At 44.4% G+C, this 15,341-nt stretch overlaps 1 protein-coding gene across 1 annotated transcript in view; it reads right to left on the reverse strand.

Annotated features, from left to right (window-relative positions):
• The window catches only part of RASA3 (RAS p21 protein activator 3), a 390,943-nt gene that overhangs the window by 212,588 nt on the left and 163,014 nt on the right, over positions 1–15,341 (reverse strand). The window contains exon 3 of the mRNA XM_075336422.1: positions 10,723–10,826. Within this exon, the coding sequence (XP_075192537.1) occupies positions 10,723–10,826 (104 nt within the window). The remainder of the gene's footprint in view (positions 1–10,722; positions 10,827–15,341) is intronic.

The following is a 15,341-nucleotide window of genomic DNA, read 5'->3' on the forward strand; positions in this document are numbered from 1 at the left end:
TCCTGCATACTGAATCCCACTGCCCAGAGGAAATCAAATTTATTCCTCCCGGCAGCATTTAGGTTGCAGTCATGAGGCGACGTGGGTTCAGTCACTGCTCTGTGTTTGGAGAGAAACAGCTATATCTGCACTGACTGATAGCCTCCTGTAATGCTGAGGGGCTGCTAGTCAGTGGGGGGGAAAGCGGTTACAGCCGACACTCGATACACAGAGCGCAACTGAACCTGCGGCGATGACTCTTCCGTGACAAACCCAAATACTGCCGGGAGGAAACAAAATAATTTCCTCCTGGCGCATTTTTCGGTTTTGATAAATTATTTTTATTTTTTTTTAACATTGCCAAAAGTAGTGTTTTACAGTAAAAGAAAATTAGTGAAATTTCTAAACTTTGCTCTACTTTTTTATTCCTGTGGTGGTTTTTTTTTGTTTTTTATTTTAAAAAATGCAATATGTAAATTATTCCAGTGTTTTTACTGCCCACCAAGAACTGTACCATAAATACATAAAAGTAAACAAAATGACATTTTTAGCTTATGATTTAGTTTTCTGGCCATAGTTTAAAATTATTACACAGAAAACAATGCATTAAAATGCAATGTGTGAAGAAGCATTAAAAGGGTATTCCCATCTCCAAGATCCTATCCCAATATGTAGTAGGTGTAATGATAATAATATTAGAAAATGCCCCTAATTAGAAATGTAGTATAGTTCTCCTGATATAGCGATGTCTCTTACCTCATGTGCAGGACATTGCAGCTTAGATATCCATGGATACGACCACTCATAGTAAGCTAAAATGCCATGCACATGAAGTAAGAAACAGAGCTATATCAGCAGAACTATACTACATTTCTAATTGGAGGTATTTCCTAGTGTTATTGCTATTATTACACATAGTACATATTGGGATAGGATCTTGGAGATTGGATATCCCTTTATTGGTGGCTTTTTTTTGGGGGGGGGGGGGGGGGGGTCAGGGTGTTTTGTTTTGAATTTACTTCTCCCTGCTTGATTCATCCACTTATGGCTCATATAGCTGCTAATCCCTTAAGGACCAGGCATTCAAGGAAGAATAAAAATTATATATTTTTTTTCCCATTAACGTAGCTATGTCATTATTTTTGTGAGATAAGTTGTTTGATTTGTTAGTGGCACCATTTTGGGGTGAAAGAAAAAATTCTACCAATCCTTGGCACGTCTCCTGAGCCGAGTGTAATAGATACATAGACATGTCACTCTCCGCTGAGGAGAGTCACTATTGACTGTGATGCAATCCTCGGGCTGGTAGTACCGGTAATACAGCAGGCAGAGGTGGGTGTAGTACAGGACTTATAGTGGTGGGCAGGATTATGGGAGAGGAGGGTGAATATTCATTCTCTTAATTAGCCATGCGCTATGCTCTCTGCAATCATCGATGGCGCTTCTGATCTGAGAGTGGCAGAGTGTAGGTCTATGCAGCTGTTACACTCAGCTCAGGAGGGCTGACAGTACCGGTAATACAGCAGGCAGAGTGCGGGTGCAGTGCAGGACTCAGAATAGTGGGCGCGATAATGGGAGGGGAGGGTGAATAATTTTGCTCTTAAGTAGCCGGGGCTTAGAGCAACACAAAAGGGACAATAAAAGTTATGTATTCTGAAATAGGGCTGTACAAGCCTCATTTCAGGATACGGTTAGTTTGAGTATACAAATAGGGCTTATTTTTGGAGTCGAGCCTATACTTCAAGCCTACTTTAAAAAGGCTGAAAGAAACTAGGCAATATTTTCTGAATAGGGCTTATTTTCAGAAGGGGGGGAGGTTTACACGGTAGGAACAAATACTTCTGGCTGCAGGTTACAATAGATCAGTGAATAAGAAGTAAAAATTAGTCCATTATATTATCTTGAGTTAGGCCCCTTTCACACATCAGTTTTTTGCCATCAGTCACAATCCGTCAAATTTTGAAAAAAAGGGACCTAGCGACTGATGCCTCTGGATCAGTTTTTTTCTCATTGACTTGTATTAGCGACGGATTTCTGATGGATGGCCTCACGTTTCATCCGTCAAAAAATGTTTGTCCGTCGGACGGAGACGACGTCCACAGGAACGTTTTTTTGTCTACGTCGAAAAAACGGACAGTGACGGATCCGTCGCCGTCTGCCGTTTGGTAGAATGGAAGCCTATGGGCACAGGATCCGTCGTCATCCGTCAAATGACGTAATCCAGCGACAGATTCCGTTTTTATTAACTGAGCATGCTCCATTATTTAGCCCTCATGTAGTCGGATCCATCGAAAAACGGATCAGTCGCATCAATTTTGCCACAATCTGTCGAAAAAACAGATTGTGACTGATGGCAAACAACTAATGTGTGAAAGGGGCCTTAGAGAAGGCAAATGAAGAACTGGAGCAGTTATCCATGCCTGCCAGATCATAGATGACTTATGTAAGGCATTTCTTTTCAGGTATATACCCCTCTCCGAGCAAATTATGATATTCATTTTGTTTTTGAGCTCTCTAATAGTCAGGAGAGGAGTGTCAAACTAACGATATGTCCGTAGTTTCCTGGCTTAATATAAGATACATAGGATACCCATAACCATTGGTGAGTTTGAATCAGTCCCTTACTCCTGAAGACCCAAAATACAGACACATGGATTTAGTTGTATACAAAAATTATATACTTGTTCTATGAAATCCAAAGTTTCCCCCCAATATTCCTCATTGTCCCACATTTCCACATCATATACATAAGGTGCACAGTCACCTGACCACATCTAGGACACAGTGGATGGGCTCGGATTCCTATGTCATGGTACTGGCTGGGCGTCCTATAGACTCTACGATGGAGAAAAAGCTGGGACAACCACTGACTCTCAGAAACAGCCAATCTAGGGGTCTGCTTCAGAATATCTATCCATTGGTCATCTATCATAGGTTAAGATCGCTTTCCCATTCATCTCTAACCTTCAAAAGGAAATATATTTAAATATATTGGTAGGAGTTTTTTTTAAAAGAAACATGGATGCGATACCCCTAGGAAAATCAGACATAAGCAAATTAGTGAGCGTGTGATTATGTTCACTATTAATGCTAGCCAGGTTCACCTGTTTTCCAAATGAATGCCTGAATTGTAAGTATTGATAAAAGGATTTGCGTGGTATTTCAAACTCAGTTTGAAGTTGTTCGAAGCTTTTAAACACATTGTTCTGGAGTAATCAGGACACCAGGCACACACATCTATCTTCCCATATCTTCAAACCCATAAAGGCCCCTTTACACACTGCAACATCGCTAGCGACATCGCTGTAAGTCACCGGTTTTGTGACATAATATCGACCTCCCCAGCGACATTGTAGTGTGTAAAACGCATCAGCGACCTGGCCCCCGCTGTGAGGTTGCTGATCGCTACAAATCTTTCAGGACCATTTTTTGGTCCTTTGTTTCCCGCTGCGCAGCATGCATCGGTGTGTTTGACACCGTTACAACGACTTCGTTAGCCACTTCCCTTTCAAAAAGCTGCTTTGACATGTCCCCAACGACCAGCTAGGTCGTTCTGCAGGTCCGTATCGCTGCCGCGTCGTTGGCCAGGTTAGCCTGTTTGACAGCTCATCAGAGACTCTCCAACAATCCTGGCCAGGTCGGGATCGCTGGTCGGATCGCTAGAAAGTCTCAGTGTGTAAAGGGGCCTTAAGCTTCGGTATCTCCAACAAATCCAAGTTATGCCAAAGGGGATAATACTCTGTGGAGCTTGTTATGGCCAGCAGACATTTACCTGGTGCTGCATTAACCTCGCCAAAGGTGTCTAACACCCAAGATCCAGGACATCTTCAGAGGGGGCAGCGATGAAGAAATTACTAAGTAACTGTAGCGCTGCCCCCTGATGGCATCCTGTTCCAGGAGGGAGTGCAGCGCCAGCCGCCTTTGACAACAAGTTTGAGACTGCTCTCAAACAAAATGTCACAGGAAGTGTAGTAAAAAAAAGCCCACACCTTTAGGGATTAGCTAGATAGGCAGACCTGTAACAAAAATTGTATAATAAAGAGAATTACAAAAGTGGTTAGTCTGTAAGGATAGATATTTAACAAATTTATTTTAAGTGCCAGACCACCCCTTTAATACTTCTACATAATAAACCTCCTTAAATTATTTATATTATCTATATGTGTAACACTTAAAAGTGAATTCATTAAGAGCAGCTCAAGCCTCAGACACAGCTCTACCCAATAAGTCTGACCAGATGAAGGACAGTTTTCATTCTACTTATATTCATGTCCTACAAGCCGCCTGTTATTGAAGAATTACAACGGATGTGCAGTTCCCTAAAATTACTTTCATCCAAGAGCTCTTTAAAGAGTAGATAAACTGGGATTAAAACAGATTGCATTTCCAATGTAAATGCCATTATACAGAGCAGAGATTTTGGGCTGAGTTTTGAAGGCTGTAAATACTCTTAATCTATAAAACAAAGCAGTCAAATAAGAAACTGGGAGAAAGGAACAAGATAGAGAACTTTCACATTTCGTTCTGACAGTACACATTCATTTCTAGTAAAAATTAATCTGTTATCAACAGAACAGATATCTAATATATATAAAGCTGAGAAAAGAGACAGAGGGGGGAAAAGAGACAGAGGGGGGGGAAAGAAACAGAGGGGGGGAAAAGAGACAGAGGGGGGGGAAGAGACAGAGGGGGGGGAAGAGACAGAGGGGGGGGAAGAGACAGAGGGGGGGGAAGAGACAGAGGGGGGGGAAGAGACAGAGGGGGGAAAAGAGACAGAGGGGGGAAAAGAGACAGAGGGGGGAAAAGAGACAGAGGGTGGGAAAAGAGACAGAGGGGGGGAAGAGACAGAGGGGGGGAAGAGACAGAGGGGGGGAAGAGACAGAGGGGGGGAAGAGACAGAGGGGGGGAAGAGACAGAGGGGGGGGAAGAGACAGAGGGGGGAAGAGAGAGGGGGGGAAGAGAGAGGGGGGGAAGAGAGAGGGGGGGAAGAGAGAGGGGGGGAAGAGAGAGGGGGGGAAGAGAGAGGGGGGGAAGAGAGAGGGGGGGAAGAGACAGAGGGGGGGGAAGAGACAAAGGGGGGGGAAGAGACAAAGGGGGGGGAAGAGACAGAGGGGGGGGAAGAGACAGAGGGGGGGGAAGAGACAGAGGGGGGGGGAAGAGACAGAGGGGGGGGAAGAGACAGAGGGGGGGAAGAGACAGAGGGGGGGAAGAGACAGAGGGGGGGGAAGAGACAGAGGGGGGGGAAGAGACAGAGGGGGGGGAAGAGACAGAGGGGGGGGGAGAGACAGAGGGGGGGGGAAGAGACAGGGGGGGGGAAGAGACAGAGGGGGGGGAAGAGACAGAGGGGGGGGGAAGAGACAGAGGAGGGGAGAGAGACAGAGGGGGGAAAAGAGACAGAGGGGGAAAAGAGACAGAGGGGGAATAGAGACAGAGGGGGAATAGAGACAGAGGGGGAATAGAGACAGAGGGGGGAAAAGAGACAGAGGGGGGAAAATAGACAGAGGGGGGAAAATAGACAGAGGGGGGAAAATAGACAGAGGGGGGAAAATAGACAGAGGGGGGAAAAGAGACAGAGGGGGGAAAAGAGACAGAGGGGGGAAAAGAGACAGAGGGGGGAAAAGAGACAGAGGGGGAAAAGAGACAGAGGGGGGAAAAGAGACAGAGGGGGGAAAAGAGACAGAGGGGGGAAAAGAGACAGAGGGGGGAAAATAGACAGAGGGGGAAAATAGACAGAGGGGGGAAAATAGACAGAGGGGGGAAAATAGACAGAGGGGGGAAAATAGACAGAGGGGGGGAAATAGACAGAGGGGGGGAAATAGACAGAGGGGGGAAAAGAGACAGAGGGGGGAAAAGAGACAGAGGGGGGAAAAGAGACAGAGGGGGGGGAAGAGAGAGGGGGGGAAGAGAGAGGGGGGGGAAGAGACAGAGGGGGGGGAGAGAGGGGGGGGAGAGAGAGGGGGGAAGAGACAGAGGGGGGGAAGAGACAGAGGGGGGGAAGAGACAGAGGGGGGGAAGAGACAGAGGGGGGGGAAGAGACAGAGGGGGGGGAAGAGACAGAGGGGGGGAAGAGACAGAGGGGGGGAAGAGACAGAGGGGGGGGAAGAGACAGAGGGGGGGGAAGAGACAGAGGGGGGGAAAGAGACAGAGGGGGGGAAAGAGACAGAGGGGGGGAAAGAGACAGAGGGGGGGGATGAGACAGAGGGGGGGGGAAGAGACAGAGGGGGGGGAAGAGACAGAGGGGGGGAAAGAGACAGAGGGGGGGAAAGAGACAGAGGGGGGGGAAAGAGACAGAGGGGGGGAAAGAGACAGAGGGGGGGAAAGAGACAGAGGGGGGGAAAGAGACAGAGGGGGGGAAGAGACAGAGGGGGGGGAAGAGACAGAGGGGGGGAAGAGACAGAGGGGGGAAAGAGACAGAGGGGGGGAAAGAGACAGAGGGGGGGAAAGAGACAGAGGGGGGGAAAGACAGAGGGGGGGAAAGAGACAGAGGGGGGGAAAGAGACAGAGGGGGGGAAAGAGACAGAGGGGGGGAAAGAGACAGAGGGGGGGAAAGAGACAGAGGGGGGGAAAGAGACAGAGGGGGGAAAAGAGACAGAGAGGGGAAAAGAGACAGAGGGGGAAAAGAGACAGAGGGGGAAAAGAGACTGGCAGACACAGAGATGGAGAGACAGACAAGAGAGACTGATACAGAGAGACAGACACAAACAGACAGACAGACATGGATAGAGACTGACACACAGGCAGACAGGGAAAGAGACAGACACACAGACAGAAAGAGATAGAGAGACAAAGAGACAGTTACTATCCCGGGCAACGCCCGGGTACTACAGCTAGTTTTATATAATGGTAGGAAATCTTACTGTGACATGTTCCTTACATACAGTACATAGGAACATGGCCTCAGCATCTACTTAAAAATTCTGAAATAGTGGATGGGAAAAAAAAATAATGGATAGGCGGCAAAATAAAATCTTGTAATTCTTCACATTATCCCAGAATTTTATATTTAGGCAATCAATGTACATACCTCACCAACAATTTTGGACATCAGCAAAATTCTGGGTGGATTAATATGTTGCAATGTGATAGGGATATGAGTTTGACACTACTAGATATTCATTAATAGCTTGTATGTGTTTGCACAGCAAGAAAACTGTATGGGTATAATTTTGTATTTTCATTACTAAGCCTCCACTACCATTGGTTGCTTTACATGACTGGGTCTATTAACCAGCAACGAATACCTCTGCACTTATTGTGTGAGCCTAATCCCAATTATCTGTAACAAAATACTCTGAAACATGTTAGGAATACTGACAATGCTGACACATAAGATATAAAAATCCAAAATGTTATTAAATATACAAACATTATTAAAAGAAGCAAGGAATCAAACCCAATGAAGGGGACAGTGGCAAAGGCTAAAAAAATATATCTGCACAAGGTACAAAAAGTGGAATCAGAAGCTGTAAATAAAACTTACATAATAGAGTGTCAAGTGCAAAAAAATGAATATAATACTAAAATATTCAAAGTGGTAAATAATACACAAAAATGTACCAATAAACAGCAAAATGCTAAAGAGGTATATAGATAATATAGGCTAGGTTAAAAAGTAGCCCTATGAATCCTTAGTCCCAAATGAACTAAATGTAGGTAACCACAGCTGTGCAATAGAAATGACATCATATAGGACAAATTCCCTGTGAGCACCTGTATTATCAGCCTGTGCACAAGTCTTCTGCCACCACCCAATGTGCGTTTCGTCTTCTTCCTAAGGGGGCCTTATTGTGTGAAACCTACAAGGTCACTGATTGTGTCATGTCTTTGGAGCTACCTAACATTTGAGGGGATCATGGAATACTTCCTGCAAATTAAGGTTTGATCCATGATTTGATGCTGTTCATAACCCTGATCCTTCTATTTTTTTAATGTTTTTTTTATGTTCCTGGTTCGCCCTTTAGATTTGTCATTGGGTTCTTGTAACACCCCTCCTAACAAAAGCTCCTGACTTGTACTCCGCCTATGGTACATTGTTATCTTCTTAGCTGTTACATCCTCACTGAGCTAACATTATGGATTCGTTCCTTACTTTGCATTATTATTTTTTTTTTGCTACAATCCATACACCGCTAAAGTAAGGACTAACCTAGAAATCTGACCTGGAAAATCTCCTTGCAGTGGTTAAAGGTGAAAGACAGGAAAGATTTCTTACACTACACACGCAGTGTTTGCCAGCGTTAGGGTATGTGCGCACTAGGCGTTTTTTTCACGCTGCGTTTTTATGTGCGTTTTTGTCTCAAAAAACGCACCCGCGGCTAAAAAACGCGACAAAAAGGCATGCGTTTTTGCCGTGATTTGGTGCGTTTTTTGCTGCGTTTTTGCTCACTGCGTTTTTAATGCACAATGCCATTAAAGATTGTTGATGAAAAAAAAAAGGTCTGATGTCATTTCCTTCTTCAAAATGTTCATTGTATGCAGGAGAGCAGACAGCTGCAGAACTAGTGTATGCAGGAGAGCAGACAGCTGCTGCAGAACTACAAGGCTCAGCATCCTCCATTCACTAGTGTATGCAGGAGAGCAGACAGCAGCTGCAGAACTACAAGGCTCAGCATCCTCCATCCAGGACTGTATGCAGTTTTTTGCCCAAAAAGAAAAAAAAAATGACATGGGCTTCGCCATATTTTTGTATGCTAGCCGGGAACAGCAGGCAGGTACAGGCTGCCCCCAACCCCCAGCTGCCTATTTGTACCCGGTTGGGAACCAAAAATATAGAGAAGCCCTTTTTTTTAATTATTTCATGAATTTCATGAAATAATTAAAAAAAAAAAAAAATGACGTGAGCTTCGCCTAATTTTTGAGTCCAGCCGGGTACAACTAGGCAGCTGGGGATTGGAATCCACAGTGCAGGGTGCCCAAGCTTTCTGGGCACCCCCACTGCGAATTGCAGTCCGCAGCCACCCCAGAAAATGGCGCTTTCATAGAAGCGCCATCTTCTGGCGCTGTATCCAACTCTTCCAGCTGCCCTGATGCTGGGTGGCTAGCTGGGTAATAATGGAGTTAGGGCTAGCTGTATATTATCAGCTAGCCCTAAGCCCGAAATTCATGGTGTCACGCCAATATTAGACATGGCCACCATGAATTTCTAGTAATGATATAAAAAAAAAAAAAAACACAACACACAGAAAAATATTTTTATTAGAAATAAAACACAACACATTTAGTGACTCAATCTTTAATGAAATAAAGAACCCCCCTCCGCAGTAATCCTGGGTCAGGGTCCCGCACCGTCCAATCCGGATCCAATATCATCTGATCGGTTTGCTGGAAGGCAAAGCTTTCAGATGATGTGTCAGGTTAAACTACGTGAATCACATCACACATCAGCTGATTGTATAAAAGCCGATTATACAATCAGCTGATGCATCGGTAGAAAAAAAAAAAATTATACTCACTTATGTGCTGTGCTGATTACCGGCAGCTCCTGCAGCGATCGATTGGACAGGAGTCTGATCCTGTCCCATCGCTGCAGGAGCTGCCAGTAATCAGCTGATGAAGTCCCCTGACGGCAGGATCAGCTGATAGTCGGCCGGGCGCGAAAAAGCCGGCGAGACTACGATCAGCTGATGTGTCAGGTGACTGCATCAGGTGATCTACCGCCAGGTCCTGCAAGCAAGGTCCTGCCCCGGGGAGACTGCACACAGCCAGAGCGGCGGTACCGAGACAGGGGCTGGGAGCGGGCATGGCACCGGGACCCTGCAGACAGGTGAGTATATATGACATTTTTTTTTTCTACTGTTCACTTTTGTTTTCGCCGCTGCCTCCACCTCCCGCCCAGACATGGCGCCGCACGGAGCTGACATGCACAGGACGGGAGGTGGACGCAGCGTTGACGGTATCGGGAGGATTCATGCTTCTGTGTTTACCAAGAGAAGGAATCCTCTTCTTGTACACGTCACTTTACTGCCCACCCATTGCGTTTATAGCTGCGTTTTTAGTCATAGAAACGCGGCTATATGCGTTTTTCATTGCGTTGTTGAACATTTCATTGAACTCAATGGGTGAAAAACGCAGAAATAATTGACATGCTGCATTTTTGTGGTCACCACAAAAACGCAGCTACAAAAAAACGCTGTGTGCGGACAGCACTTATGAAAACCCATAGACATTGCTCGGGAAGCAATGTCACTGCGTTTTCAGCACAAAAATGCGGTAAAAAATGCCGCTAAAAACGCGGCAAAAACGCCTAGTGCGCACAAGGCCTAAAACTTAAATTGACTGTAGATTAGAAGATTCAATATCCTGGTGACATCATGATTTTGAATATGAAAAAGAAATTCCCAAAAAGTAGCTACAACATTGTACATAACAGAAGAACATGGTCCATAACAGTAGAAGAGGGATCTGGCATGGACAATTAGAACTGAGTATCACTTATATAGGTGGTATTAGAGAACCATATGGTGGAGATGAAAAAGTAAAAATCGAAGACTGGACCTTATGGATACAGATGGACAAGTGTGTATAGGGGAAGATAAGGAACCACCTGAAAGTTTGTAAAAAGGAAACAATTGGAGGGATATGAGGAAAAACAGCATTGCTAAATTATAATATACGGTAGTCAGCTTAAAATAATTTTCAAGATTTGTAACTAGGCTTAAACATACCAGAAAACAAGCATTTTACACATCTATAACACCACCAATTCAAAGGCATAGATTTTCTTCAATTATAAATGACACTTACCCATGATGGAATCCCTGCGGAAAACATCTCTGTCAAATATGTAAAAGGATAGATGGCGAAAGTTTCGTGGAATCTCACAATAAAAATCTTCTCCATAAAAAGGACTGAGTAGAGAAGAGAAAAAGCTCAGATTAACCACAAGGTTTACCACTAGAATCACATTTAAGTTAAATGAGTAATCATTCTGAGTCATTAACAAAATTATAACATATTACTTCACTAACAGCAATTCGATACATGATGGCAGCCAATACCCAGATGTTAAAAGTGCTGGACAAGATATACTCATGCCTATATCGATTTTTCCCCACCAGACAAAATGATGGCTTAATGATTAAGTGGCCAAACAAACAGATCCCATATACAAGTGCAGAACTGTGTTTAAAGAAAAATTTGGCTCAAGAATTTTTGCAAAATTCTAAAGCATTTTAACCTGAATCGACATTTAACATACATTGACAGAGACGGCTGGTTTTGCAGCACGTCCCTCCATCCCATTTAATTTCCCTACCTTATCAATCAGTGGCAACAAATGATACCAACCTTTCCTTTGTACGGGAAGTACGTTGCCTCAGAGGAACCCTGAACTCTGCCTTGTCCTTCAAACTGCACATCCAAACCTTTTCAACCTCCTGCCACCTCTAACTCAAAAAATATTTCCAGAATCCTTTCCATCCTTAACGCTAAACCTACTAAAACATTTGTGCAGGCCCTCATCATCTCTTGCCTCAACTACTGCAATATTCTACTTTGTGGCCTCCTTGCTTAAGCTAGTTTCACACTTTTCACGCGTTTTTTTTCCTTCAGTAGCAATCCGCCGTTTTGGAAAACAGCTGAATCCGTTAACGGATTCCGCTGCTTCCCATAGACTTGTATGGACGACGCATTGCGTTGCATCCACCAGGCGGAAAAAATGCAGCATGTAGCGTTTTTTCTGCGCTTCCCAGAGTGTCAAAAAAACGCAATGTGCTGGATTCCGTCGGCGTCCGTCATTTTATAATGGAAGCCTATGGTGGCGGAATCCGTCATTTGACGGATTCCTGTGATGGATCTGTCTTTACACAACTGTGCATGCTAAGTTCAGTAAATTGCTGAAAAAAAAGCTACCACAGATTCCGTTATTTTGCAGGATCCGTCGCATCAGTTGTACCACTATATGTAACGCATCCGTTGCATCCGTCACACAACGCAATGAAACGGATGCCGCACAACGCAAGTGTGAAACTAGCCTAACAGTCTCACACCTCTCCAATGCATCATTAACTCTGCTGCCCAACTAATCCACATCTCTCCTCACTACTCCTGAGAGTGACAGTTTCAAAGAAATGCACGCTGTTACGCTCAGGTCAGGAGAGTAGACGGCCAGTCAGAGGATTGCGATCCAATCCTCCGGAGAGTAATATGGCAGTATGACTGAACCCAATCAGTGACGCCGAAGCAGCGGCGTGGGCAGGGTTATTAGCAGGGGAAGGGACAAATATTCATTTTGCAGTAACAGCCAGCGCGTGAATATGCATTTTCCAGGGTTTATAGCAACACAAAGGGGCAACATACAGCAATAAAAGTTACATATCCAGAAAGGGCTGCCCATGCCCTATTTCAGGACACTAGTTATTATGTGGAATCTGCATTAACCCAGGCTTGAATAAGTCAGTGTGCTATGCCTATGTTATCCATTGTGCATGCGGAGAACACACAGTCCGATTGGGCTCTCATCTTAACCAGTCCTTAATGTTTTTTTTGCAAAATCTTCATACGATAACTGAAGAAGTGTTTACATTGTGTAAGGTCTCCCATTAAAAACAAAGACAAAAAACAAAATATGTTAAAGGCCAATAAATGGTTAACTGGAATTTTTTTTTTACAAAGTATTATACAATGTAGATAACCTTTATAATATAAAAAGTAATGGGTTGTGTGTTTTATCTCACTACAGTTTTTTTCTTTTAATTACCTAGTTTAGAAGGCAATAAATATGAAGGTCCAAAACAACCAGCCTGACATAGCAATCTTTATATGAATCGTGAAAGACATGCATCATAACACAGAAGAATTTACAGGTCAAAAGCCTAGTCAAACCTGTCCAACAACTAAATTAATCGGAACTATTCACCCACTACTGACACAAGCAATGTTCAGAGTAGACCCTGTATGGTTTACAAGGTACAAAATGAATTTGGCACTCCAAATGTGTAATGAAAAGAATAAAGCTTTATTGGAATAGCAATCCAAAAAGAGGTTACGTTTTGGTCTAACAAAAAGACCTTCATCAGATGGATTGCTGAATGGAAATACACATAAGCATTGAAGCAGGATATGGCGCAAATGAGAAACGGGATACCGCCCTGTGAGGAGTTCCATAGGGCTGTATCCAGCTTCTCATTTGCGCCATCTCCTGCTTCAATGCTCATGTCTATTTCCATTCAGCAATCCATCTTATGAAGGTCTTATTGTTAGACCAAAACGTAACCTCTTTTTGGATTGCTATTCCAATAAAGCTTTATTCTTTGCATTGCACATTTGGAGTGCCAAATTCCTTCCATATTTTATGTTTTAAGTGGTATCCTATCCGAGCACCCAAAGCTACACAATGCAGTATATCCTTTTTCTATATGGTCTATACGGTATATCAATAATATTCAAGGTAATTCTGCATTTCTGTAATTGAGGCTAACCAACTTAATCAATTGTCACAATGTATACTGGAAGCTTTGTGCATTATGGACACTTATCCACGCCTATGTCAAAGATGTGGATTAGGCATTATAATGTCAAACATACAGATACTCGTGAATACACATTGAGTAGGGCCTATATGATGCTGTTCGTTTAAGCCAAGAAACTAAAGAGGGCTTTACACGCAACTACATCGGTAACGAGATATCGTTGGGGTCACGGAATTCGTGACGCACATCCGTCCCCGTTAGCGACATTGTTGTATATAACACATAAGAGCGATGGCTAACGATCAGAAATACTCACCAAATCGTTGATTGTTGACACATCGTCCATTTCCTAAATATCGTTCCTTATTCTGGACGCATGTCGTTTGTCGTTCCTGAGGCAGCACACATCGATACGTGTGACACCCCAGAAACGACAAACAACACCGTACCTGCGTCTTCCGGCAACGAGGTGGGCGTGACTTTCCTGTGGCTGCTCTCCGCCCCCCCGCTTCAATTGGACGCCTGCCGTATGACGTCGGTGCGACGCCGCACGAACTGCCCCCTTAGAAAGGAGGCTGTTCGCCGGCCACAGCGACGTCGTTAGGAAGGTAAGTACGTGTGAAGGGTAGCAGCGAGTTTGTCCGCCACAGGCAACGATTTGCCCGTGACGCACAAACGACGGGGGCGGGTGCGATCGCTAGCGACATCGCTAGTGATGTCGCAGCGTGTAAAGCCCCCTTTACATGTGGGCTGAGAATTGACATCGTAATATGGATGAAAAGATATGCCTGAAATACAGTCATGTGAAGCTGCCTTTTAGTTGAGAATATTGCAAAATTGTATAGTATTTTAATAATGTAGACTTGTGCCGGCAGCTCTGTTAAAAAATAGACTACTACTTACAATTATAGCATATTTCCAACTGTGTTTAAGAATGTAAGTATTTATTCCAAAATTCTTCCAGAGGCTCAGTTTTTTAAAAAAAGCAAAAAACATTAGAGGATACGTAAATAACATTTACCAAAAACTACTTATAAAAAGAGAGAAATTGACCATTTCAACCAATAGCTTGGCATTTTTTTTCCCAGGTGGACAAGCAAATGTCGGACAGAATTGGGGCTACTGCAATAGTTTCTATACAATTGGAAGGAGAAGAGAGAAGGAAAAGGAAACTAATGGGAATCTTTAAATTAATATTTGTGTACACTGTGCGCGCAATTATTAGGTGAGTGAATATTTTGAACATAACATCAATTTTATGCATATTTTCTAGCTCCAAGCTGTATAAACTTTAACGCTTATTTAAAAGGAGCATATGAGGGGGGCGTGTCCTGGCTATGAAGGAGTGAGGACGTGACTTGTCTTAGCTCCTGCCACTGGACTTTATAACTGATGATCCACGCAACTGAGGACTCTGCAACACAGGCTATGCAGCGGAGGAGACGAGGGAGATCCCAGGGGTGCAGCAGCAGAGCTTCACAATCGGAGGAGAGAGGGATCAAACACTTTTTATCCAGGCCGGGGCAGAGAGAAGCTTCACAGGTGGCACCCAAGATGGCTGCTAAGGCTACACAGGAGGTGAGCTCAGCGTGCAGCAGTGAGATGGCAGCTATGGAGATGCAGGGAAAGGCTCAGCAGCTGACGCGACTGAGAGGAGAGACCACCCGGAGTGAAGAGGAGATACAGAAGATAAGGCCAGACAGCCCAAGATTGCAGGTACAGGGGAAAGGAGTGAGAAGCAGGGGGGAAGTGCCTGCTGATACAAACAGTAGCCCTGAAGCCTGGAGGCCTCTGGAGGGGGAAGTAACGTCCCCTCCTATAACACACATGCAGGAGTGTGAGGAATTTCAGGAGGGGGGACACTGCACTGCAAATGAGTTACAGGTCCCTGACAGAAGTGAGACCGTACCCAGGCAGAAGCACAACATAAATCTAAAGTTACCAGATGCAGAC

Source organism: Anomaloglossus baeobatrachus, chromosome 2 (genome assembly GCF_048569485.1).
Source record: "Anomaloglossus baeobatrachus isolate aAnoBae1 chromosome 2, aAnoBae1.hap1, whole genome shotgun sequence".
In the NCBI taxonomy this organism is placed as follows: domain Eukaryota; kingdom Metazoa; phylum Chordata; class Amphibia; order Anura; family Aromobatidae; genus Anomaloglossus; species Anomaloglossus baeobatrachus.